Source organism: Colias philodice, chromosome 6 (genome assembly GCF_061535455.1).
Source record: "Colias philodice isolate Cphi_HAF_F1 chromosome 6, ilColPhil1 Martin Lab GWU primary, whole genome shotgun sequence".
Taxonomy (NCBI): domain Eukaryota; kingdom Metazoa; phylum Arthropoda; class Insecta; order Lepidoptera; family Pieridae; genus Colias; species Colias philodice.
In genome coordinates, this window is record NC_143091.1 from 5,796,646 (window position 1) to 5,823,475 (window position 26,830).

The window sequence follows — 26,830 nt, forward strand, 5'->3', positions numbered from 1 at the left end:
TGTAAATATTTAAATAGGTAGTGAGGAGCGAAGCGACGAGCATCTTAGGTTAACTTTTCAACTACCGTACGAGCCGAGCGAGCGAAGCGAGCGAGTTGCAACAGCGGCCGGTGTAAATATTTAAATAGGTAGCGAGGAGCGAAGCGACGAGCATCTTAGGTTAACTTTTGAACTACCGCACGAGCCAAGCGAGCGAAGCGAGTGAGTTGCAGCAGCGGCCGGTGTAAATATTTAAATAGGTAGTGAGGAGCGAAGCGACGAGCATCTTAGGTTAACTTTTGAAGTACCGCACGAGCCGAGCGAGCGAAGCGAGCGAGTTGCAGCAGCGGCCGGTGTAAATATTTAAATAGGTAGCGAGGAGCGAAGCGACGAGCGTGTTAGACTAACGTATTTCTGTAATATTTAATTTAATTTAATTATTATACAAAAGAAACAGAGACACATAAAGTACAGATAATAGGAAAATAATGTGTACAAACGGTGGCCTTATCGCTAGGAAGCGATCTCTTCCAGGCCACCGTATGTAATATTATGTAAAGCGACCTTAAAAGGAGGTGGGTGAGCAAAAAATAAGGCTTTAGGAAAAAAGAAAATATAATTATAAATTATATTATAATATTGAATATTGTAAATTATTTTTTTAAAAATAAGGTCATAACGAAGTTTCACTTCTTACGTGTGTACTCTAGTACACGCACACATTTTTTTCTAGTATCGTTCTTGCAAGATCAAACTGCACATGTTTGTTCGTAAATATGAAAAAAATCCCTAGAGAAACGCACTTCGATAGCACTCAACCACGACTACGAGCGCTCGCGGCGGGAACGTCGTGTTGTTCCCACCTGTGCCTACTGTTCCCACTTCGTTGTTCGCACTCTATAGATAGTATATATACTCTAAGCTTGCAAGTCTAATTCCGCGTTTCCACCTGCAAGTAGGTAGAGGTAGGTAGACTTGCAAGATGCTGTCAGACAGACTGTCGGACATTTCTTGCGGAAGTTTACTTGCAGATAGAAAGGCGGCCATAGACTTAATTACTTAGTAGAAATTTGAAATGTCAGACGTCAGTTGTCAAACAATCCGACATCAGTCATCACGACATGCGTAATTTGACGACTGACGTTCCAGATAGTATTAGTGCCGTGTTCTGTGTTGACGGTTCCTTGATACATAACGGGAATATTGATTTTTCACCCAGTGTTTTCACGGTCTTATTGAAATTGAAAAGAACAACTGTAACAGCAATTTATTTAAAATAAAACTTTGTAATCTTGCAAAAATTTTTATCACGAATTTTTTTAAATGTGAGATCATAACAGCTATAATGTTTTTATAATTCATAACCTAATTTGCGGCGTTTTTAATTTAATTAATACTGAAATGTTTTGTAGTTCTGAACAAAATGGTGCAAAAAGGACCTCGACCTTTAGTTCTTTGCGGTCCTTCGGGATCCGGCAAGAGCACTTTATTGAAGCGATTGCTAAAAGAATTCCCGGACAAGTTTGGTTTTAGCGTGTCGCATACGACGAGAGGACCACGACCGGGTGAATCAGATGGAGTTCATTACCACTTCACAACAAGAGATCACATGCTTGCTGCAGTTGAGAAGGGGGAATTTATAGAAACAGCTGTATTCAGTGGGAACATGTATGGGACAAGGTAATTTTTGCCATATACTTATTTTAACCATGTGCTTCTTGTTTACAAGTATTGGCAGATTGCCAATAATCATGCTGGCTTATGAACTCGTTGTTTACTGTAGCAAACAAAGAAGTTTTATGGTACATAAGGTGGAGTTTTGTAATTGCAACTAAAAATATTGGAGTCATTACTTCATCTCAACATAATTCTATAAATATACGGAAAAAAATATTTCTTAAAAATTTGTGAATAAGTAAATTTAATGCGGATATTATTTCACCGTCATAATCACGAAAAACTGTGAAGAATAAAAAAGTATTTCCAAAAGTTCTTAAAAAGACAGCAATAGTTGCAATTACCCGTCCTGGCGGGTAATTGCAACTAATTGCTTGTTTTACTTATTTTTCTATGTGTGTTTTCTGCGCGTGTATTTTAATAACAAGCTTTGAAAAATATTCATAGGATTATGATATCTAGGCTCTTGAAATAAAGACCAATTTCGCAAAAAAATACTTTTTAGCTGTGGGGCGGGATATTGCAACTATTTTCTCAAAAATAGTGATGGGAACCTTATCGTAATTTTATCGACTGCCATGGTAGCAGAATTAAAACTCAGGGATATACTGTTTTATATATATTTTAATTAGAATATATCTAATCACATAACAAATTCTTAATTTATTTAAATTAACGAAACATTTTAAACACAGTAGGTACTTAACAATTATTTAGTAATGAAAAAGTCTGTTTTTACTCTTATTTCTAAATTCTACACTATTTTTTAACTTTATTTGAAACACACTAAAAGCCTTTTAGTTATCAAACAGTCTTATTTTACTCTTCCTTTGAACTCTTTACTATTTTACCTAGCTTCATTTTAATTAATTAGAATAATTAAATCTCAATCAGAATACCTAATCAAATTTCCCGACAGAAGAACTCCAAGTACTTGTTTACTTACATTCAAATATCTCTACCTTATAAGGAAAGATTACCATGTCTTCTTCATTTATCACAGCATCGGGTAATCGTGAGATCACATCTTCTTTTTCTATAATGGAAATACTTATATCAATAAGTCACTGAGTAACAATCATCGAAAAATAGCAATCAGGCGTTTTATAATTTAAGTTTAATATCATTGGGTTGTATCGACCTCAGAGCAATAAACCTAGGTTTATTCCTCTGAGGTATCGACATATTTATGTCCACTGTCACATCACTAACATTTTCATACTTCATACAAAAACTGTCAGATAATTGCAACTAACCTAAAAATAAAAAAATAGTTGCATTAATAAGACTTTTCATATTTGGCCTGGTAAATGTAACTACACAGAAAATTCGGAGTAGAAGCATCGTAGAATAAAACAAGGACGTACAAAACGACTTACCGTGGTTGATTAATACACTCCTTGTAAAAAAACCCGCGAAAAACCACAAAAAACAGTATTTTTGATCAAATTACGCACCGCGTGCATTCAGCGCTGGCAATAACAAAATGGTGGAATGACAAAAAGCCCTGTCACTCACACAATTCTTGACCGATGAGCGCCATATATATTTTTTTATTAATATTTTTACTAGCAGAACAATATCACGCCTCTTGTTGTGCAGAACAGCAATCCTAGAAGGCGTTATTTAAGATAGTTGTATTAACCAGATAGTTGCAATTACAAGACTTGACCTTACCAATATTCATAAAATAACAAAAATCTGTTTACAGGATGAGTCAAGTTATTTTTGTTTTCATACTTTTTATTAGAGCATGTTCTATATTCATGTATTTCTGAATTAAAAAAATTGGATATACATTTATCAGTAATGATATATTCATGAAAATTTATCTCTATAGTTGAGAATACATATTTTGAATGTTTTTTTAATACATTTACTTTAAATGCCTATGACGTGTAAGTGAATACTATATTAATTTTTTTTAGTTATCTTATAAACTTAATTAGTATTTATAAACAAAATGTATGAGTAATTGTACTACAAGATTAGTATAAGAAAATTCTGAAACAATTTTCATACAAACATTTTGTATTTCTAAAATATTCATTTCTAATTTACAGTAAAAAGGCAGTGGATGATGTTCGTCTGTCTGGTAGAATCTGTGTGCTGGATATTGAAATAGAAGGGGTCAAACAAATCAAGCGTACTGACTTGGATCCTCTGCTTGTGTTTGTGATGCCACCATCTATAGAAGAGCTCGAGAGACGCCTGCGCAACCGTAACACTGAACAAGAGGAGGCTTTACAGAAGAGATTAGAAACAGCACGCCATGAGATCAAATACGGTATGGTTTGTGTACTATACTTGTATTTATTAATTACTAGGTACTTCACAATCAATCCAGCCTGAAATAAAACTAAAAAAAAAACTTACAGCCAAGTATTGTAAATTATTTCTACTATCGAGAGAAATTCAATATTGGACCAGTAGTTTAAGAGCTGGCTTAGTAAAACAAACAAATAAAAAATCTTTAAGTTTATTTTTTTAGTAATACTGATTTAGGTATGGTGTCCTTATACTGCAATTTTGTTAAGGAAAGTTCTGTAGAATATAAACATGATCAAAATTGTGAAAAAATATTTTTAAATGGGAATAACTTCATAATTACATTTATATGTATACTATTTTGACACACTATTTTTACTTGCTCTCCATATGTGTTAATAAAAAATTTTTGAACATTAAACTGAATAAAAATAGATCAAAAAGACGTGTGGCACTCGGGGACTACCGCGGTAAAGCAATTGCATAGCATGCCTTCAAGCCACACCTCCGAGCCCGTCGGAGTGGGGAGCGTGAGGTTTTTTCGTTACGGAATTTCTCGATTCTGTCCCCGCGCTCAAGGCCCGCGATAGAAGCTATTAATAATTTACCTAACAAAATAGATAACAGCATTTAAATTATCAACTCACACATACATATTATGTTAATAAGACAAAACATTGTAATAATCACTTTTACAATAGTTGAAACGAAAAAAAAAAGGACTGATATAAAAATACTGAATGGGCAAAAGGTTACAGGGTCATGAGGGGTCATGCTAAACACAAAAGTAGGATAAAATATTATACAATCTTACATAAATACAAAATAATTAACATACTTATTACTTACATATAAATAGTTACTTAATAATTTAAAAACAACAATAATATTTGAAAAGGAAATATAAATCTAAATCAGTTCAGCCGTTCTCAAGTTATGCGCTTACCAACACATTTTGCAATTCTATTTTATATTATAGATTATTCATAAGGTCTAAGTGAAATATATGAACATTACAGGTCAAGAGCCAGGCAATTTTCATATTGTGATTCTGAATGACAGCTTGGACAAGGCATATGCAGAGCTACGTGATTTCATAACAAAGAATTCGGAAAATGTTGAGGAAGGTAATTATATAATTGCTTTAAATTAATTTACATGCTGTTTGATACATGGTCTTTTTGATTTCCTAAAATAGGATATAATTGCTTCCCGATTTAAAAAAAAAGTATAAAAAAAAGTTTTTATTAATTTAAAAGACAACTTATAATTTGTGAGAATTCTTTTGTTTGTTTGGGAAGGAAAAAGAACATGTATTTATGATTTGTGTTGAACATGAAAATTAATTATTTTGTTTTTATCAAATTTTTTGGGTTTTTGTGGTAACATATTTGAACTTTGAAGATTTGAACTAACATCAACACTCAATTGCAGAAACAAATGCTACCCAGAACAAGTAAGCAGCCTGCTTGGTATCTCATCCTTTATGATATTAAAAAATTAATATCAACAGACTAACTATCTTATGGTCATGTCATATATTGTAATAATTAATTAGCTGGCATATTATATAATGATCTGAAATGTACAGTCTGTTTCAAACAGACAGAAAATTATAACTTCAGAATAGGTCGCCTAAGTGTGGTGAAGTAATTATAGGCTAAATATAACTACTTAAAGTATATGAATTATCGGCCTTACTAATAAAAAGTTAAACAATGGATAAATTTCAACCATTTTCTACCATAGCTGTGTCCTGCTCTTGCTCACATGAAACGTCAATCATAAAAACAAGACAGGTTATTACAATAATTACTAATCCAATGCAAGCGAATGGGTAACATTTTATTAGTAAGACCATATAAATATATTTCTTATATTATATCCCTGGGATAGTTGGTCTAAGACTATGTTTTTATCAGTACTAATATTGAATGCAGTGCCTTCTGTTTTTTTTTAATGTAATAACATACATTTATACAACACATATTATTAAAAGTTTTGGCGAACCTAATAGTGGATATCTATTGAGGTTTTTAATGTATTTTTTATTGATGAGTTATAGTAGATTTTTAAACAAATACTTACCTATAATGAATTCTTTTGAAACCATATTTTATTACTGCATGTGTGTTTTTTAGATGATGTTAAAATGTTCTGCATTATATTATTATTACTGTTTTTGAAGTGAAACTTCTTTAGGCGCGTTGAGAGTAAAATTTCAAGGTCGCGTCATGGCAATACCGTCACGTCATAGAGTAAATCAATGATTTTGGAATCTTTGAATCTTGCCAAAGAAGTTGCACTTCTGACAAATGTGCTCGGCACACACGCTTTTTTTATTTTGATTTTGCATATTATTCTGACACTAATTGTGAAACTAATAATCGTCAATCTCAAATTTGTACTTATAAATCATTTTGTAAGAATTATGCCAAAGTTAAGTATATTGCCCCAATTTTACACTATACTATATATATTATGTAATTGATAATTCCGATTGAAATAGATCTTTGTCATTTCAAATGCATTTATTCAGTCATCATAATATTATTTATAGTTATGACCGTCTTTTTAAATTATAAAATACTTATATAGCATTTACTGCAAAATAAAAATCGAATAGCTAGGTATACCTACTAACTAGTAAGTATACTTAATTATGTATTTATTGCAAATCTTAGGAAACATTTCCAAATTTACTTTGCAAAAAATAGTGACTCTGATAGTGAAGAGTGATACTCAAGTATAAGTACATATAATAAAATACCTATTTTTAAAGAAATTTGCAATTCAGTTTCAATGGTTCATTTATATGTTAATAATATATTTTTAGTTTTTACATATTTACTTAATGTTTGTTATTTTGATTTACGTTGTATATTATGAAACAGTGTTTGTATATATTTGATAATTTAAGTTGCTAGTTAATACATAATTAACATTAAATTATTTGCCTTTTTTTGCATTAAAATAGATTTCTGTTCCAAATAATATAATCTATGGATATGTAACACATATCCTATTCCTGATTTAATGAGTGAGAAACAACCATTGGTGATTATTCTGATTAATAATTGAGTATTCTATTTCAATTGTAAGGATATTGTGCCCAGTGTCACCATAACATTACCTATGGAAGTCGGGTATTCCGTACAATTATTAATTCTTTAGAAATTAAGTGAAATAGTTAAATATTATGGTCTAAGATCCGAATATAGGTCGACCTGCACCGACGTGATAACAGAATGAGACCAATTTTATAATAAATGTAGTCTATTAAAAAATCTATTAAAGATGGGTTGACTGAAAAAATCCTGGACAGGATATTTTTAGTTAATTATTAAACAATTTTTTTTTATTTTTTTTTATGCAGTGTTGAGACAATAAACAATTTTGTTATAAAACAGCGCTCATGCTGATATATTTTTTTTTCTATCATCCCATCAAGTGAAAGTAACTGGTACGGACATGCCTGTTTATACCTGCCAACCTAGCAGTTTGTCCAGGTAAATATTTGAAAACCCTATGACTACACATTCTGTAGGTTTCATACTTCAAGTCTATTATATTTTTTTTATTATCTTGATAAGTACTGCAATTAATTAATTTTTTTTCTTAATTTATGTAATAAGTAATGTAATCGTTGAATAATTATGAAAAGCCTCAAAATACATAACATTACCTATATAATATTTACAAGTAGGCTTTCATTAATAGCGACAATTTTGTTTTTAAATTTATTAAAATGTCCAGGATTTTTTCAGTCAACCCATCTTTAATAGATTTTTTAATAGACTACATCTTATATATAAAAATGAATCGCAATATGTGTTGGTAAGCGCATAACTCGAGAACGGCTGAACCGATTTCGATAATTCTTTTTTTATTATATTCCTTGAAGTACGAGGATGGTTCTTATGTAGAGAAAACGTAAACATGTACCACGAGCGAAGCCGGGGCGGACCGCTAGTTTATTATAAAATTGGTCTCATTCTATTATCACGCCGGTGCAGGTCGACCTATATTCGGATCTTAGACCATTATTAGAATTATAAAATATAAGTAGGTATGTCATTTACGGAAAATATATCGTAATGATATAGCCCCGCCTAGTGTTTTAAAACGTTATTAAATCTATTCACAGTATTGAATCTGGCTTATCTCTGCCACAAAAATATCCGACAAATGAAGTTTGGGTAATTTATTTATGCATAATCCATCAAATGTCTCAATTCCACTAGTGTCACAAATCACAATACAACTTTATGTTCAATAATTAATATACATATGTACTTACAATATAATACATATTATAAAACATATTAAACTAGTTACTAACAGCTTGATGGATTTTTATTATAAACTTAAGTAAAATGTTTTCGTATTGAGTTAACTTACTTTTATCTGTAAATAATAAAATGCATTTAATGAACCATGCATGAAGATATTATGATGATAATGCAGTAACGGCAAAATTAAAATTATAATCGTCCTTGAAATAAGTCAGTGTAAAACACTAAAAAGAATCATATTATGAGTTATAACTTACAATCAAGTATATTCGGTGTAACCATGCATGTATTTTGTCTTTTAGGGCTTTTTGATGTAAAAAAATAATTTAAGCTAGAGATCCTAGTACCTACCTAGACAAATAAAAATATTATGCTGGATTCATAAATCCCTTCTAGTTATTAGGATTGTAGAATTTTGCTGTTAGTACTAGAATAATGTTACTACTTAGTGTTTATTTTTGTTATGTACCTATAAGCTTTTGGACGTTATATAGATGTATTAATTATACCTATTGTAAACTAAAGGAAACTTTAAAATCTTTGTCATTAGTGATGATAAAAGTATTTATTTACTGAAATTTATTGGGAGTTTCAAATACAACTAAGTAGATCAATGTTGTTTGAACGTAACGTTTTAAGCTGTGCCAAATAAGATTATCTAAAAATGTAACAAGTAAATACCTATAGCTATGCAATAAAATAATATGTATGATATTATGTCTATGCATGGTTTTTTTTATTTTTGTTTAAACTAACTAATTTTAAGCTACAATTATTTAATTACTAACACAGGTTTTTGAAATTTTGTGCAATATTTATCATTCCACATATTAAATGTTAAATAATAAGTAGGTACATAATAAACTTTGATATACAGGTAATAATTATGATGTTATGTTTACAGTGTACTACAGATATATCATCGATTAATGAATTTTCACTAATTCTAGTAAGAAGAGAGGTAATACATTGCCAACAAAAATAGATGAAACATATTACAATATTAACTAAATTCTAACCTAGATATAAGTAAAGAGTTGATTAAGAATGTTTGTATTTATTTTTAAGTCATTCCAAGAGACAAAATGTCCTAAAAAACTTTGTTTATACAAATTTGGCTTATAGAAAGTGAACATTATTATTATATAGAAGCTTAATAATGTAGTAATAGCCAATTAAAAGTAGAAGATTTGATATAGACCTATGAAATTAAAACTTGCCACTATTTTTTATTCGAACTTTGGTTTTGAAAAAGATTGTTGTTAATACTATAACATTAGTATGTACTCTTAATGTTACCAGTTCTGTTAATTTACAAAAATAAATATTTTAATGCAACAGTTTGTTTTATATTTTTATTCTAAACCACACATAATGTTATGTAGCCAAGCTGCATTATAGAGCTTAATTGTAATATTGCGACATCTTTAATTTCATGAACATAATCCATCTTATTGAAGAAATTAAGTAGACCCAGAAATCCCAGAATATATTCATGGCTCAACTTTATAGAGGTTTTGTAATAAAACATTTATTTAATTTTAATAGTAGTTAGTAATGTATTATATTATAATGAGCTTCGACTGGTTTTAATACAGACCCGGTTTTTAGTAAGTCGGGTGTCTTGTAATAAGATTTATGTTTTAGGAATTTTTTAAGAATAGAAAAAATTCGATCATTAGATAGTCTTTAAAAAGTGTCTCATTTCTATTTTCTTTTACATGGATTTTTTTTAGTTTTCTACTTCATACCATATTAGTTAATTTGTAGAAAAAAAAATCAAGAATGTATTTAAGTATTTAATAAGTCTTTAAGTGACACACGATTAAATATTGAGTAATAATCCAATGTCATTGATAGAAATAAACATAACCTAACACTAATTTAGCTTTAAACATCATTCTGTAATATTAAAAAAGAAAAAACTTAAAGCACAATGCTGCTGTCTTTGTCCCATTTATCACGATGTGATTGTGGCGGTGTGTTTTCACAATCACCACTTATTGCAGAATTTTTCAATGAAATACTACTTCCTCTTGAAACACATTTTGTCTGTTTAGATAATGATTTGAGTCGAGGAATATGAGATGCTCGTTTTGGTATTTTAGTTATTACTTTTTGATTCTTGGGATCATACAACGTGTTTGCTGACTTTGATCTGCCATGGCTTGCATCAGTTTTATTTCTCATACAGGATAGGGGAGTTCTAGAACCACTATTACTTGCAGATTTTGATTTTTTGGGTGTGTCATTAAGTGCAGTTGATTCATCTTCATAGATAAGAATTCCATCAGAATTTTTATTATCACTAATTGTTGGTTCCATTTGTACATTTGTGCCCTGTAATGCCTTAATAAGTAAATCATCTGACATTTCCTCAATGCTGTGTTCAATAGAATTGTCATCTGCTTTAGTCATAACGATTGGTGTTCTATCAATTCCCATGGATGGAGATCGTGGATCTTCATTAATAATTTTAAAAAGAGGAATATTTTTAATATCATATTCCTGATTTACCTCTGAATCACACGCCATTTCGTTACATTCTTGGATTGTGTCATCTTCAACAAAGTCGAAATTTGTTTCTAGTAATTGAGTTGGCTTATGTTCCTCCTTTGATATATTGTTCTCTATCGCTTCATTTGATGCGGTTGATGACCCCAGTGGTTCCTCATTTTTTAAACTACCTTCTAAGCTCAAATCATAAAATTCATTGCAGAGATTTTTTGGAATCAACTCTGGGCTTACCTTTTGTGACACCTCATCATTGTTATTATCAAATGAATCATTTGGAAGGCTGGGGCTACCAAAGTTATCTGCTCCACATAAATAATGTTCACCATTTAGATTATCAGTTTTAGAATTAATCACAATGGGTGTCCTTTCGAAATCTTGTGTTGGAGACCTTGGATCAAACGACTGCAAGTGATTTTTAATGACAGCAGAGAGAATTGGATTGTTATGAATAAGCTTTTCGTCTCCATTATTACCCTCAAAGGTCTTTCTTAAGTCCACATTCTTCGTAATATTATGTTTTGATCCCGATTTATTCTGAAAATCATAAGAATATTATTTTGATATAATATAAAATATTTAAAGAATATCTATATAAAATCTATTCGATCAAGTGAGCAGAGATCAAAGGCAATACACAAATTTTCAATTTTATAAACAGCGTTCTTAGGACAAACTTGGACAGTACAAATTTCAAGAAAATACAATTACAAATAACTTATTTAAAAATGGACATAACAGGAAGAAATGTATACAAACGTGCTCTAATATATATGTACCTGTAATGGAGTTCGAGTTATTTCGGGAGTTGGAGACCGAGGATCAGGATTGCCGCCAATGTCCTTGTCCTGATTGTTTTTTTGCGCTTGAGCAGCTGTTTCATTTCCCGTTTTACTAATATTACTACCCATTCTTTAAATAACCTACTAACTTTATTTAAGTTTAATAAACTAATTACAATACCTAACAATACATTTCAATTGAAAATTTAAATAAAATAAAATATTTTAAACATCTATGTAACTCAAGTCTCAAAACATTAATAACGGCTACAACTGTCATTCTATTTTTAAAGTTTAAACTGCGGCAGACAGCAAATAGGCTGAGGTTTTTATTTGCATTCATATTGCTGGCATGGAGACGAGTCTTTTGAGATGTGTGTGAAAATTATAATATGGTACATTATCATTACATTATATATATTTTCGTACCACAATATTTACTCCTCACCATGTATCAATTAAGTTTTTAAGATTATATTTTTAAATTTAAAAATTTTATTTTTACTCCACCTCACGAGTTTTGAACAGTAAAAGCTGAGACGCAACCTTTTGTTTCCGTTGCGTTGATATTATATTATCGTAAAAAACTTAATAATCTTTTAAGAACAGTAATACATTTAAATGTTATTTGAGTATATAATAATTTTAAATAAACATATTTTTTATAATTGAAGCGTAATATTATAATTATTATTATTTACTTTAATAAATTAAAAAGAGTTGTTCTATTTGTTTGAATGCGCTTAACCACTTGCTAGTCAACAAGAACAGTACTTCCTGGGCTATATATAATATTGTTAACTACCACGGGCGAATTTGGGGCATATATTATAATGCTGGTAATCATCACTAGCTCTAGCTAAGTAAATAAACATAAATAGGATAAACGCTTCGTTTTTGGGAACCGCTGACCGCATCAAGTACAGTGTTACAAGTTGCCTACAAGAATCGTTTGGCGCGTGGTGAAATTGGGAACTAAAGAAGATGCCACGAAAGAAGTCCCACGGAGAGCAGCTCTGTGATGAGGGCTGGTCGGCCACTTTGACTTAAAACATTTAGATGTTTAGCTAAGAGATTTACTAAGGGCTTTGTTGAAACAAAGGGATACATTGATATACATAAATAAATATGTGCAGATAATTATTAACACTTCATGTACACACCACCACTAGCAACTGGGCCATGGCCTTTGTATTTTACAGTATTTTCTATAAATCCTATTCAAACCTATTATTAACCCCAAGCCTGGATTTTAATTCCAGAATATTATTTACGAAAAAAGTACTTTTAAATGACACAAACATATAAAAATATACTTTTATTACCGCATGTTGTTTTTACAGGTTTTTTTTAACTTTTGGTTCGTTTCGGTTGGCAATATAATTGATGGGTCCATTTTCCGCGACGACAGACAGATACCGAGTTGCGAGAGGCACGCCAACCAAGAGCACATCGTATTTTACATTTAGATCCTTCCACCAAACCAGCGCCTTCGTTTACAGTAGACCCTTTACAACTTACTCTACCATGTTCTGGGGGCAGTTGCAGCATACACCAGCTACGTGCTAAAACAAAGCATAAAATGCATATATACCTATAGGATATAATATGAAAGACATTCTAATGCTTATTTTTTCAAACAGAAGGGAAATCAATTTGCAATTGCAATTGAAATACTATTAATAGATAGTGGTGAAAATAAATAAAAAGTCTTACTCAAATCACGAAAAACATATTTTATCGAACGTTAATAAAAAAAAGACGTGTGGCACTCGGGGACTGCCGCGGTAAAGCTATTGCAATTTGCATAGCATGCCTTCAAGCCACACCTCCGAGCCTGTCGGAGTGGGGAGCGTGAGGTTTTTTCGTTACGGAATTTCTCGATTTGGTCCCCGCGCTCATGGCCCGCGATAGAAGCTATGCAATAGCTTAATAATCTTTTTAGTTTACCTCTGCATGTCGGTAGATTTCCCTGCCACGTTAGATCTTCACCACAAATAAGCGAATTCGATCCTTGCAGCTCAGACTTAGGATCTCGACACGTAAAATTGCATAAGGTGTCATCACAACGAGTAATTAAATCCCTTGGGGCGGGACACGTTTGTAAAATGACATGTACCTGTATCTTGCAAAGTTGAAGCATCTGAAATTAAACATCTTATATATAAAATTCTCGTGTCACAATGTTAGTCTGCATACTCCTCCGAAACGGGTGGACCGATTCTCATGAAATTTTCTGTGCATATCGGGTAAGTCTGAGAATCGGCCAACATCTATTTTTCATATGTACCACGGGCGAAGCCGGGGCGGACCGCTAGTAGTAATATAACTATTAGTCAATCTTTAGTCAATAGTGTAAAATGAAGATAAATGTAATAATGAAATGTCAAAGAAATACTTACTTTGTTGTTCATCATAATTTTGCCCACAACAATGTGAGAACCTTTGTGCAGCAGACTTCCAAAATTAGGTCCATACATATGAACAAAACGAATTTGTCTTGGTACGATTCTTCCTGTGCAGGAAGAAAGGCGGGGCCTTTGTAACACAACACGATCTGATCCAGGCTTTGCTATTAGTGTTCTATCATGTGGGCATTTAACACAGTAATCTGTAAAAAAATAATTATCACCCATATACACCTTCACGCATAATCTTTGAACAAAAATCTATGCAATCGTAGCATTGAATGGTCAATCTATATAATTTATAAAGGAAAAATCACTTTAAAAAAGTGTAATTTTATGACGTTTAGAACGCTGAAACACCAATAAAATTGTGAAGAGTTATCGTGAGCATTAGGTATACAAAGACCACATTAAATACTAATAAGTAGCTAAGGTAGGTAGTAAATAAAAATCTACCTCGTTCAGCGGAAAAACTTTTCGTCATTTTTTTCATACGTATAGGTCGTGCATATTCTTCATCAGCTCTAACAACTTCTCTTCCTGGATATATGGAGGCTACTTCGTTATTCGTGTTGCGACCTTTAATTTCCCGTAAGTATGATTCAGACTGATAAAAGAGCTTTGGATCTTCCTTTGGTTGTCCACTTTCCGATTTAGTTGTTTGCAATATATGCATCGGTGGTCGTGCTCTCTGCCAATTGTTATTATAATTATTATTGTAGTCATAGACGTCATCTTCGTTATTGATTATGGATCTCCGACTGTGATTATTATTTATTGAAGTATAAATTGGTGATAGCTTATTAGGTAATTGATGTATTCTGCAATGTAATAAATTACAACTTATAAAATGAACGTAAGTTTTTTTTTATCAGAAAGTATAAAATTGTGCGCTTAACCATTATTTTAAAGTGTTGGAATCTACGCATTTAAGTAATGTTAGATTTATTTTAAGGGCGACTGATAGAGCCATTGCGATAAAATTAATAGACCGGGAGATACTGACACAAAATTTCGAGTCATTTGTAACAAGGATGGCGGTTCTACAGGGGTCTTAGTACGCAATGACAAAAAGAAAAATGATGGTGTGAACGCTGGTACCGGTGGCTTAGTCGCGTGGGCGTTTGTCGAACTCGTCGGAAAAATAGCGAAAGTCAAACGATTTGTAACACAAAAATTTTAGAATTTACCGATAGCCCATAAAAAAGTAGTAGGCGGTAGTGTCATGCCATACTTTTCCGGTGTGACTTACAGCCCGCCATACCGACGCGAATGTGTTGATTTAAATAAAACAATTATTCAACCATTTGTACCAGGCTAACTTTTGCACAGGTAACTATCGTCATGCAGCCATTTACGAAAATCGCCATGCCATACTTTTCGGACGATTCCAAATGGTCGCCATACCGCCGAAAATCTGCAAAAAATTTTTATTTCGCCAAACGTTTTGTACCAGTATTGCATTTGGATTTTTGGAGAGTATTTGATAAAATGTGACCATTATTATATTTGCCATACTTCTAGTAGGGGGAAAAAGTGCTGTCATACTTGAAAACTTAATTTATTATTAATTTATATAAGTGAAGATTTCCAACACATAGATCTTTGAAATTTTGTATTTATATTTGTTGATCATCAAACTTACAGGAAAAATAAGTGCCATACTGTTACAAATCGTTTGACTTTCGCTATTTTCCGACGAGTTCGACTAACGCCCACGCGACTAAGCCGCCGGTACCAGCGTTCACGCCATCGTTTTTCTTTTTGTCATTGCGTACTAAGACCCCTGTAGAACCGCCATCCTGTTACAAATGACTCGAAATTTTGTGTCAGTATCTCCCGGTCTATAATGGTAAACACTGAATCTAATTTATAAGTTTACATAAATTTGCAAATACCAAATAAGGGTAACTTTTAGGTGTCACAACTTGAATATACATAATATGCAAACAAACAAGTCTACTTGTAATAATATATTCGCATCCATTTGGATTACGGTAGAGTGCCGTTATTAATATCGATAGATAAATGGATTCTGATGTCAGTAAAATAGCATAAACGCATTACAAATGCATCGAATTGCGTTTAGTGTATATGCAAAAGTAGATCGGCTTACAATTATCTTTGGAATGTATATAACATTTTTTGGAATACAAGCAGGAAACGTAATTGTATTTTAACAAAGTACGTAGGTGTTTGTTTTTATATGCGTAACAAATGCCTAGCTGTTTTGTTACATTCATACTGACGAACCTGTTTAAATCTACGTCCATTTGATGAGCTCTAACAGTGCCTGAAACAAATTTAGTATGTTAATAACAATAAATGTCTAATGTTTAATAGACTTAAACAGAATTAATAGACTTAAATTATTACTTCTTTCAATAACCGCAATTATTGGTCAGTAGACGCAATTTGCGATGCGAGCAAAAGAAAAATGTTGTATTTTATCTAATCACACATATTTAAATAATAAACTGAAAAGGTGCGTTGGTATATAGGAAGTATATAGGTTAAAATATAATCGGTATGCATCTAAAATTATCGTTGTGTCACTCAATCCATTTGCAGTGTTGGTTTTGCATTGAAAGCCAATTTTAAACATGTTTTCAAAACCTTGCACTTCAGATTGTTATCTAAAACACATGGATATATGAGGGAATTTATTCACACCTAATAATAATTGTGCCAGATAATTCTTAATGCTAAAGTTATCATAATATATTGTAAATAGTTACAATATTTTCTGTAAGTGCGTACCTAGTGAAGAAAATTAATTAGGTTAGTTTAGATATCATTACCTTATAAACGTTTTTAAAGGCCTATATAATTGTTATATTGTATTTTCTTTGTGTGTCTATAATAAGTGTTAAGAATCGTTGGCTATCCTTAGTAATAAAATAAATAAATCAATCAATAGGTATTAATTCTGCCAGCTTTTCATGCATTGCAATCATTGCATATGCATTTAAACTTTTGTATGTTCAATAAATCATGAATCATGTTTAAATTAAAGCATTATATTTACAAAGTATTTGAGTTGTTTCCTTCAGGGTATAGAATTATTTTATCCGTGTTTCAGGAAGGTTACGTATTTTGCAGATTAGTCTTGATATTATAATGAAATTGTTCAGTATATACCGATGCGATGGGAATAAATATTGAAGAGCTTATTTCAAGGTGACATGTTGTGTACAATCGTCGAAACATTACGTTTTAATACTATTTTGAATATACAGTATATTTTTAAAAGTAGTTGTGCGGATCAAGGTCTTTCACAGATAATAAAATAAGTAGATAGGTATTATTTATAAGTTTTGCTTCCTAAGATGTAGACACGGAAACCAGTACATTGATTTTTTTTTATTATTATTTTTTCGGTAAAATTAGAAATGCATTGAAAAAATCCTCCAAATTTTATTCGGCTATTTTTCACAAAGAATATTTTGACTTGTTCATTGGCTCTTAGAAAGTTGGGATTTTTACTGATTTAAATACTCAAAACTTTTTATACCTACTATATGTTTGAAATTATGGGATTGAGATTACTTAGGTACAATTCATGCGACGATAATTTATTATAGTTTCAATTTATTCCTTACAAATATTCCGTATGCAATGTATTGCACGCCTCATAAGCGAAGCGTTGAGGTGGGTACTACTGTCACTTCGCGCAAAACATCTGATTTTTCAAACTGAAAATGTCTTTATGTATCATACATTGCACTTGTAAGATAATACATACACACACATATTAAGAAAAAACACTATTTTTAACGTTCATGATATTTTTGATGTCATTTTTGTTATTTAAACTAGTTAAAAAACAGTTTAAAAAAGTTCTGTCTTGGACGTCCGTGTGTCTGTATGTGCGGATCCTTTTTCTTGTTAACACGATAGCGACCGAAATACTTTACTAATCGAGTATTTTTTTTTTTTCTCTTACGCTTGAGTATGCTCAGGAATAGAACCCTTTCATTTTTCAGGGTCTGATTCGATGTGGTTTAATTGTTATTAAATAAACAAAAATAATAATTAATAAATATTTATTAAAAAAAATTATGAGGCGTGCACTTTTGGATTTTCCAAATTATCTTCATAATTGTATTCTATCGAATAGGCGGTGTGTTAATGTTTTTCCCGCGCAATTTTATTTTCTTATTTTTCACGAAGAATGGCTCGGCTATAATAAAAAAGTACGTTATTGGGTGTGAAGAAAAAGCGACTAAACATAAACTATTAAAAAAAGCGGAAGCGAAATAAGCAGATAAGGTCAGTCCAGATAATATTATTTAAAAATTTGTGCCATTTTGCCATTATACTTGCTCGTAAATTTTTTATAAGTTTTCTAGATCTAAATGGGTTATGCTTTCTGAAATATATGTCTGGAGATAGAAAATTGAGTTTATGATCGTTTTAAGGAGAGGTTTATCACCTTTTTTACGCGTGCGCTTAATATTTTGATTTTTGACCGACGTTCTCAAAAAGAGGTTTCTTCTCAAATTTTAGTGTAGGTATATTTAATGCTATTTTATAAAAATTATTGGTGCTGTTTATACGTTCTATTGAATAGTGGTATTTACACGTGCAATAAATGGGAATGTAAATGCACTCATTACCATATCATTTTCTAAAATCATAGTTGAAGTAACATAGAGCCTGCATAACGCATAACAATTAATAATAGCGTTTAGTATTGTGATGTCATCGGTTTAAAATAATGATGATTCGAGTTATCATATTAAGTATTATTTACATTGAAGTATTTTTTGTTACAAAATATGATTTGCTTTATCGTGTCGAGATTTGTTTTATTTACAGTTTTTGTGGTACCGAAAAAATAAGAAATATTTTCAATGACAGAAAAAACACAGCTACCTAAACCATGTTATTGGATGTAGCAATCTAAATGGAGTGTACCTTTATTAAATTAAATTTTTCTGTTGATATAATTTTAATGCATGGTAGCTATAGTTATATGAAACAGATATGTGCCTGTGCACCTTTGTAAAAGTTGGTGAGTAAGAATTTAGAACTATTAAATATGTAACAAAGGAACGAAATACGTGTTTGATAACGTCATCGTGATCATGATCAACGTTAAGTTGTTTTTGTCCTATAAAGTTTAGAGACCCGCTTCTTAAGATTTCATCTCAAGATGTCAAACTTTCTGGCTGTTGCTTTTGTGCTGAAGACCTTACCCACGTTTCCCGCGACTTTCACCCGCCACACGAAATTAGGAATGAGATCTTTTCCTGCGGAAAAATGTCTAGCCTCCTTAGTTACTATCTTCAGCCAGAAAAATTATACCATAAAACTCGCTGCGTTGCGTCGTAATAGAAGGTATAGAATAGATATAGGTATTAGTTAAAATTGAGGAAGGATTATTAACATTCTAAAATCATAATAATACAAAGAGTGAGAGTCAAAACAATAGTATAAATTAATTGAAATATAAGGCTTATGAATATAACTATTAATTTCTTACTCCAACATCCCAGATACTACCTATATTGTCTTGTAATGGTGTTGGTAGGTATAACTGCACCGCTTTATTAGGGGGATTTTAATTCTGCCCTGTAGTTCTTACTTCATTCTACATTTTATATTTTCTTTGTTTATATATTAATAAAGACTAGCGGTCCGCCCCGGCTTCGCCCGTGGTACATATTTCGCAATAAAAGGTAGCCTTTGTTCTTTCTCAAGGTCTAAAGATTATCTGTGCCAAATTTCATCAAAATTGGTCCAATAGTTTATGCGTGAGAACCATACATACATACATACAAACCTTTCCTCTTTATAATATTAGTATAGATATAGATAATGTAAACAACTAAACAAAATTTAGAAAAAGCTAAATTGAAACAACACAAATATTTTCAGCCGCATTATTGATAAATCTATGATTTTATTTCGGATATTCACTGTTTTAGGAAAGAGGAATATTTTTTGTGTGAAACAATAGCTTGGTTTAATAATATAAAACAATTTACACTTAAATAAAAATTAACCATTTATGTAATACCTATATATATTTTATATCATTTATAAAAATCATAAAAAATCAATCTTACCAAAATCCACAAAACAAAACAGAAGCGCACATGTAAACATTTTGGTACAAACACCGCATTCGCAGTTGCGATCGAAAAAGCTAACAGTTGAATGTCTTAAGATTCGCGACAGCATCCGGAGCCAAAGCTCCGACGAACACAACTAGTAACTACTAACTACATAATAATATATCTTAGCGCGTATGATCTGAGTAACGCATTACGCCGCGTATGTGGGCGACTCACAGGTGCCAGAATATAATATGTAATATTCATACACTTGTATAGGAAGATTACTCATAAAGGCATAAATCTAAAAATCTAAATCTCGCAATGGAGATGTACCGGAGAATAAAATGAAGAATTTACGATGGTATAAATCGGTTCAATTTCAGTTCTAGAATAAAGCTTTCTTTGCAGATAAAATTAAAGATAACAGCATAATTCTATGTGGAAATCGACAAAGCTAGAAAAATATTTCCTTATACGAGGCCTTTTGGGCCCTTATGGTGTTTAAAATATAATATAATTAGATAATATAGCGTATATTCTATAATTTATAGATTAAATAATAATATGTAAAATTATATACAATAGATTATGATTTTTAAGGATATGGATGTCGCTGTAAAGTTGTGAAATTGTTAAATTATAATCTAAGTGGTCCATAACAGTAGTTTGCAATTTAACGCATTAGATTATAATAAGAATATAATATCGGAGTTATGAATTACTAGGTTTCCGCTCGCGGTTTCGCCCGCGCAGTCAAAGAAAAACCCGCATAGTTCCCGTTCCCGTGGGATTTCTGGGATTACATCATTTTTCGGGATAAAAGTAGCCTATGTCCTTTCTCGGGTATCAAAATATCTCCATACCAAATTTCATGAAAATTGGTTCAGTAGTTTAGGCGTGATTGAGTAACAGACAGACAGACAGAGTTACTTTCGCATTTATAATATTAGTATGGAATAGTATGGATATATAGAATTTAATATTCCCAAACTTAAAAATCTCGTAAGAACATAGATTCTTCATGCGGATAGCCGCGAGAAGGTACCTAATCTAGCGATCTGGCGATGTTGTTATTAATTTACGGCGACATGGATAATCATAATCACCAGCAGGATCTTGTCAATGGAGTAGGCAATCGGATTTTGTGTTTGCCAGCATTTATCTCGATGTTGCCAGCCATGTTTCTTGCCAGCTTCTAGTAGTGTTGACTTCTTGCCAAGCTTCTTGCCAATTAACGTTAACACTTTTTTTTTACTCTTTTTTGTTTTCTTTTGAGTAATTTTAAATTTTATTTTGACTTCAGTCTAGGTGTTTAATTATATTTGTCTTCAAAAATAAACTTCTTCTATAGGTACTAAAATTTCATCTCTACCTATTTACTCTACGTCCACGCATCAGCTCTCCTATAATTCTATTCTATTGCAAGTCTATTGCATTTAACATCAAACGAACATAGAGCCTAAAGCTAGAGCAAGAGCATTTTTTCGTGATCTTTCGTTAATGTCGTTTATATACGAGTACCTTGCGAGTACCTGTGACCGGTGACGAGTATTTATCTGTTTCTATGTGGTAAGGTACCTACAACAAAACCTTCTTTCATTACCCTGACGTATTATAAAAGAAAAATATCAAAACTTCATTTCATATTTATTCACAGGCAAAATTGTTTGTATCAAGCTTTTATCCTTAATATTTTATACAAAAAAAATATCAAAATATTAATTTTTTTAATATTGTGCTTTAACTAATCGACATTAAATTATTATAATGTGCAGCCCCGTTCTTAATTTACCAAGCTATAAGCCCCCACCAGATTGTATTCCATGCTATCCAGTGAGGGTAAGGTTTAAAAAACAATTTAAATTCAATTAATTAACTGACGTCACATGCTTATCGTGCACTATCGCTACCTATTTATACCTTATCCTTATCAATCAGATTATCTTTCGTATTACGGTTGTCTGTTTATTTATTGAACATTGTTGAATAGTGGCAATCAAATCATAATCGAAAGATAATGAACGATTTATACTAAGTTTTGTAATCTACAAAAATTTCCTCTGCCTATTGTTTGTAGGGTCTGTCATGTTTGCCCTGTGGGATGGATCCAGTCACTCTTCGTCGACCATTAATAGTACATGACAGCACATTCGATTACCGTCCAACCAGCTATCCAGGAATGATTTTAAATAACCAAGATAAAAAAGTTCGATACCAGCTAATAAATTTCCAACGTCCTGTATGTATAATATATTACAAATGTTTTATATCAACAAATAGAACTAGTTTTAAAATGATATTTTCTTTTTAGATACAAGCACATTATCCGTCTTGTGCACCATCATATAACTAGAACAGTCCATTTCGTTTTGGTAAGTGTCTGTTAGAAGATTATTTTTGAAGTATATTGCATTCCAAAAGCTGCCCCAATACTTGGAAGTATAATTGAAGTTGAGCGAAAGAGAACCATATCAATCGGGCGTCAAGATTTCTCAAAGTTTAGTAAAACGTTCAAGTAACGCATAGAATTTTACGATGTTTTCGTAATAGCTATTATTTTACACATTTTTGAGATACATAGAAATCGAAAAAAACAGTGTCATATAAATAAAATATAGGTATTTTTTAATCTTAAATGATTTCCTAACAATATATTTTTAGTAATACAACTTTTTGGCACAAACATTAAAACCTTTTTGTAATATTGAAACTTATGACGTTCGTTGACTGAAAAAGAAAAATAATATATAACAAATGCAGAAACTGTCACATATTTCATTACCTTATTCATTACGGTCAAAAATTTTAAAGTGATCTCTTAGTAATAAATTTTAAAAGTTAAACAAAATGTGCAATAGAATGGAAATAATCAATAAATTACAGTCAATAGCTTCAGCCATTCAGTGAGTTTTTAAATAATTATCATTTCTTGGTATCGGGATTCATATATAATCCGTGTCACAGAATTGTCACTGATATTATCACGTTATAAGTAGGTACTGTGATCGTAGTAGAATATTCCAGAGGCTCGATTAAAGGTCGATTTTTGTTATTCGCTCGCCTTATCAAATGCACCTGGCATTATTTATCTATCATGTAATCATGTCGATTGATTGGTACTACAGGTGCGGTGGCTGCCCATCGCCTTGCTGCTCCCCGTGCCGGCCCGCGCCTTGCTGCGGCGGATCTGGATCCCTCGTCACAGTTTACAGTCAAGTAGCACATATCCAGTGACCCACTGCCAATTGAGCTACACATTTATAAGTCAATTTCATTATTTGACTACTTGGTTATCCTCAGCAACGAACGCACAACTAGAATTTATTTGACGCGTACTATTTATAGGAACGTCAATGACCAAATCAAGAAAATGTGTCGTTCTATAAATCTGCTGTACGCGTGAATCACGGTTCAAATTGGCGATTTATCACCTGCTTGCTAATTTTGTTCAAATAATTGTTGATCTCATTTTAAAAAGTATGCGATAAAATATACAGTTCCAACCGCAATTAAAGATAGCAGTTAATACGGTGCAAGAATTAAGCTGTTCTATCCATATGCATTATAGATAGTCGTCGATAGAATTGATAGTCATGTTATTAATTTAATCGGCGAGTATTTAATGCAGATCTCTCAAAATTGAGTAATAGATAACTTTTTGATTTTACTGACAATTGTTTATATATTACAGATGCAATTCTTGCCGTGGGCCAGCCTCCTCGACCAGTCGCTGCATTCGACAAAGCAGTTATCGCAGTGGGTCACCACGGCACTAGTGTTTCCACTTGTTAGAAATGTTCTGTATAATATTATGTATATTGTAAATGTTTGGTACGTTGTGGTTAAATAGTAACGTGAAATTTTTGTGAATAAATTATTATGTGGTTTAAGGAATTCGTTGGTTTCATTTTCAATAAATTAGATTTAAATAAATAAATAAATAAACATAATGTTACCAAAGTTGGGACATAAACTAAATTTCACGATTCTACGGAGTAGTTGTCAACATGTTACAACTACGTTGCAGAGTTGATAACGCGTGATAAAAAGTTTTCGAAGAGCTACAACATTTAAACCTTTAGAGGATAACGGTGCTTTTCCACTACTAATGTGCGAGAAGCGAGGAATGTGTTGAATGTTATGTAGAGATCATTAAATCGATGGAAAACTTATAATAATATCGATTTCCATCGATTATCCGTTGGTATCCAACGGATAACACTTTTTTCTTGATCTTTGATATCAAATAACTTACGACGATTTTGTGCTAAAATTGTATCAAGCAAATTTATACATTGAAAACTGAAAATTTATGCACATATGCACTATCCTGACTATCCTATGTTTGATTTAAGGCCGGCCGCAGAGTGTAAAAATTTTTCTGTCAGAAAATTTCGGACGCCCGTCGACACCACGCCCTTCGTCCGGCGCAAGGTCCGGCGGGCATTATAAGCTTTTTCTGACAGAACAATTCTTACGATCTGCGGTCTGCCTAAAATACCACATTCATCCTCTTTTCTTAAAATCTACGAATTCAGAACAATGTATTTTGTATTTTGTTTTCATTGACATTTAGATCATTACATAAAAAGTCCACGAAAAAATATTTAAAATTTGAAATAATATAAAAATTGCAAATTACTATATACAGTACTCATAAAAATAAAGGTAATTATGTAATATTCCTATTAAATCAAGCAATTAGCGAAATGAATAAGATCTGCTCGAATTTAATTTACAACAAAAGCTAAAGTTAAGGCTAAAGTAAAGCTAAAGTAGGCCTTATCAACGTTAACGCCCTTTCGCCTATAAAATATAGTTAGAAGTTAGCCCGCCAAGCGAGTGTAATGTTTTCAGAACTCTTATTACATAATATATGTATGTATGCCCTAATATGATAATTAATGTTGTAAATGCCTATAGAATGCTCTGAATATATTATGTATTGAGATGATATCGAATTTATATTTTTGGTTTTATGGCATTCAAATTATATGGCATTTATATTCAAATGCTTTATAAATATAAATTTATAAAGAACAGAAAAAATTCGTCCCGCCTCGTGATCGAATTTTTTCTATTTATATTTTTTCTTTATAAATTTATATTTATATGAGATGATATTTTTAATGGTAAACTCCAAAAAATAAATAAAAGTGATGAAGCTTAAGTTTTTATAAATTAAAAAGAGGATCGATATTCTATGCCAATTTTCACAATAATCGCTTTATATTTCAGATATCCATCCTACAAAGCACTGCGTTTCACAAGCATGTCAGTACTACCAAGAGGTTTTGAGAGCATTCGTGCATCTCCCAGATATGGTTTTGTAAGGGGTGAATACAGTGTGTATTACAAAAGACCACGGTATGGTCAACCTAGACCACAACCCTTTCAAAGAGAGACCGCACCATACAATAGTGCACCAACAAACGCACCAGCCGATAGGTAAATAGCATCCATGTTCACAACATGATAATATGTTATATAACAGCCTACACTTATTTTCTTAGGCATAAAACAATATATGATAAAGTTTATATATTTAGAAGTACATACATAATAATTTGTTGCATTGGTCATGAAACTCATGCGTTAACCATTGCAGTGCCTTTGCAGATAAATGTTTTTCAATTAGTGTATAGTACTATTGTAAAAATAAGAATTGTACATTATATAAAATACGATATCCCATTTAATAATCTGTATTGTTTCAGACCATGCTGTTATGATTATCCCTGCAAAGCAGATTGCTTCAATCACGGAGCCTGCACGCGCCCTAGCGGAAGATATGCTCGTACTGTCTGGTACCCTGGTGAATGCTGCCCATGCGTTCCACCGTGCCAAGCCTTCACCTGCCCTAACCCACCTTTCCATCCTTGCTGTTGCCACACGTGCAATAAACTCGTCTAAACTACCTACCCAATGTTTATATCCACGTCAGATCGTTAATCATCGGTGTCAATTTTCTGTGATCGTCTGACTGCTTGTGAATCGTAGTGGTGTCTCAATAAATTTTGTAAACTGACGATTTTTTCTTTAATTGATTGATAGCTTGTTGAAACAAGGTCTTATTCATAAATAATTGTGGCCATAAATGGGACACTCAAATCATATTAAACAACAATAGTGTTTTGGGATTAGATAAATTGAAAGCAATTAAATTTTATGTTTACAATGGAAGTGGAAATCTTAATCAATGTGGCACTGGAACAATAATTAAGGGCACAAGGCATAGGCACAATAGTTAAGGACAAAACATACACCTATCACCCGATAGGTATCTAACCACAGTATTTAACCAATAAAATAAGTGTAGTTAAACTGAAAAAAAAAGCTCTGCCACTTGATAAGTGTGCAAAACTGTCCGTTTTAAGTGGATGAAAATCGAGTCGAAAGGGGTCCGTTACTTACAAACATGCAGGTGAAGCTAATAAAAACGTGTTAAAACATTTAAAAAAACTAAGCACAAAATATAATTAGGCAATTTTTATCACGAAGATATAAATGTAGATCATAAATATAAGCAATGTAAAAGTGTACTTTATTGTTTCTACGTATATTTCTTATAGTTTCTACGTATATTAGGTATAGCATAACTTACAAAACTGTTTAAAAATGTTTAAAATAAATATAAATTTTAGTAATTTAACACCACAACAATGTGCTCTTACCAGTATATGTATATTATTGACTATTGGACAAAAATTAATTTCTAATTCTTTTGAAAATGTTAATTTTCAAATAACATTAGATGTTTGATTAGTACCTATAGTAACGTTTGTTTCTAAATTATTATTAATTTGGTCATGGATTAATAAACTGATTTTAAGATTGGCATA

At 31.7% G+C, this 26,830-nt stretch overlaps 4 protein-coding genes and 1 long non-coding RNA gene across 7 annotated transcripts; 3 read left to right on the forward strand and 2 right to left on the reverse strand.

Moving 5' to 3' along the window:
• Window positions 1-1,123: 1,123 nt before the first annotated feature.
• Window positions 1,124-9,557, forward strand: LOC149487710 (guanylate kinase). Of its 2 annotated transcripts, none has more exons than XM_089696315.1 (5): window positions 1,124-1,304; window positions 1,392-1,659; window positions 3,720-3,943; window positions 4,944-5,051; window positions 9,124-9,557. In XM_089696315.1, the coding sequence occupies exons 2-5, from the start codon at window positions 1,403-1,405 to the stop codon at window positions 9,147-9,149; spliced, it is 615 nt and encodes a 204-aa protein (XP_089552441.1). In that variant the 5' UTR covers window positions 1,124-1,304; window positions 1,392-1,402; the 3' UTR covers window positions 9,150-9,557. The 2 variants fall into 2 exon arrangements, with proteins under 2 accessions (XP_089552441.1, XP_089552440.1); XM_089696314.1 differs by lacking the exon at window positions 9,124-9,557 and adding an exon at window positions 5,359-7,559.
• Window positions 9,558-10,009: 452 nt separating this feature from the next.
• msb1l (protein) lies at window positions 10,010-11,799 on the reverse strand. The gene is made up of 2 exons (XM_089696316.1): window positions 11,513-11,799; window positions 10,010-11,270 (listed from the first exon to the last, which is right to left on the reverse strand). Exons 1-2 carry the CDS (start codon window positions 11,642-11,644, stop codon window positions 10,146-10,148), a joined length of 1,257 nt encoding a protein of 418 aa, XP_089552442.1. The 5' UTR covers window positions 11,645-11,799; the 3' UTR covers window positions 10,010-10,145.
• A 1,021-nt stretch (window positions 11,800-12,820) lies between these two features.
• On the reverse strand, window positions 12,821-20,177 carry LOC149487712 (uncharacterized). Its single transcript, XM_089696350.1, has 6 exons — window positions 19,998-20,177; window positions 16,177-16,216; window positions 14,380-14,744; window positions 13,918-14,126; window positions 13,466-13,658; window positions 12,821-13,080 (listed from the first exon to the last, which is right to left on the reverse strand). The coding sequence occupies exons 1-6, from the start codon at window positions 20,110-20,112 to the stop codon at window positions 12,866-12,868; spliced, it is 1,137 nt and encodes a 378-aa protein (XP_089552476.1). The 5' UTR covers window positions 20,113-20,177; the 3' UTR covers window positions 12,821-12,865.
• Window positions 20,178-22,074: 1,897 nt separating this feature from the next.
• On the forward strand, window positions 22,075-23,764 carry LOC149487713 (uncharacterized). 2 transcript variants are annotated; one of them, XR_016315694.1, is made up of 4 exons: window positions 22,075-22,227; window positions 22,300-22,360; window positions 23,114-23,252; window positions 23,680-23,764. It is a non-coding gene; the product is annotated as an uncharacterized LOC149487713 (long non-coding RNA). The 2 variants fall into 2 exon arrangements; XR_016315693.1 differs by having other exon boundaries at window positions 23,114-23,199.
• Window positions 23,765-25,260: 1,496 nt separating this feature from the next.
• LOC149487714 (uncharacterized) lies at window positions 25,261-25,901 on the forward strand. The gene is made up of 2 exons (XM_089695883.1): window positions 25,261-25,436; window positions 25,706-25,901. Exons 1-2 carry the CDS (start codon window positions 25,261-25,263, stop codon window positions 25,899-25,901), a joined length of 372 nt encoding a protein of 123 aa, XP_089552009.1.
• Window positions 25,902-26,830: the final 929 nt, after the last annotated feature.

Excerpts from the sequence above, each read along its gene's own strand:
- LOC149487710 (XM_089696315.1), top strand. The coding sequence starts at position 1,403 with ATGGTGCAAAAAGGACCTCGACCTTTAGTTCTTTGCGGTCCTTCGGGA. Across the intron at positions 3,944-4,943 it reads ACGCCATGAGATCAAATACG|GTCAAGAGCCAGGCAATTTT; the intron begins GTATGGTTTGTG and ends TGAACATTACAG. Across the intron at positions 5,052-9,123 it reads TTCGGAAAATGTTGAGGAAG|TGTACTACAGATATATCATC; the intron begins GTAATTATATAA and ends TTATGTTTACAG.
- LOC149487712 (XM_089696350.1), bottom strand. The coding sequence starts at position 20,112 with ATGCTGTCGCGAATCTTAAGACATTCAACTGTTAGCTTTTTCGATCGC. Across the intron at positions 14,127-14,379 it reads AAGTTTTTCCGCTGAACGAG|ATTACTGTGTTAAATGCCCA; the intron begins GTAGATTTTTAT and ends ATTTTTTTACAG. Across the intron at positions 13,659-13,917 it reads AAATTATGATGAACAACAAA|ATGCTTCAACTTTGCAAGAT; the intron begins GTAAGTATTTCT and ends GTTTAATTTCAG.
- LOC149487714 (XM_089695883.1), top strand. The coding sequence starts at position 25,261 with ATGTCAGTACTACCAAGAGGTTTTGAGAGCATTCGTGCATCTCCCAGA. Across the intron at positions 25,437-25,705 it reads ACAAACGCACCAGCCGATAG|ACCATGCTGTTATGATTATC; the intron begins GTAAATAGCATC and ends GTATTGTTTCAG.
- msb1l (XM_089696316.1), bottom strand. The coding sequence starts at position 11,644 with ATGGGTAGTAATATTAGTAAAACGGGAAATGAAACAGCTGCTCAAGCG. Across the intron at positions 11,271-11,512 it reads TAACTCGAACTCCATTACAG|AATAAATCGGGATCAAAACA; the intron begins GTACATATATAT and ends TATGATTTTCAG.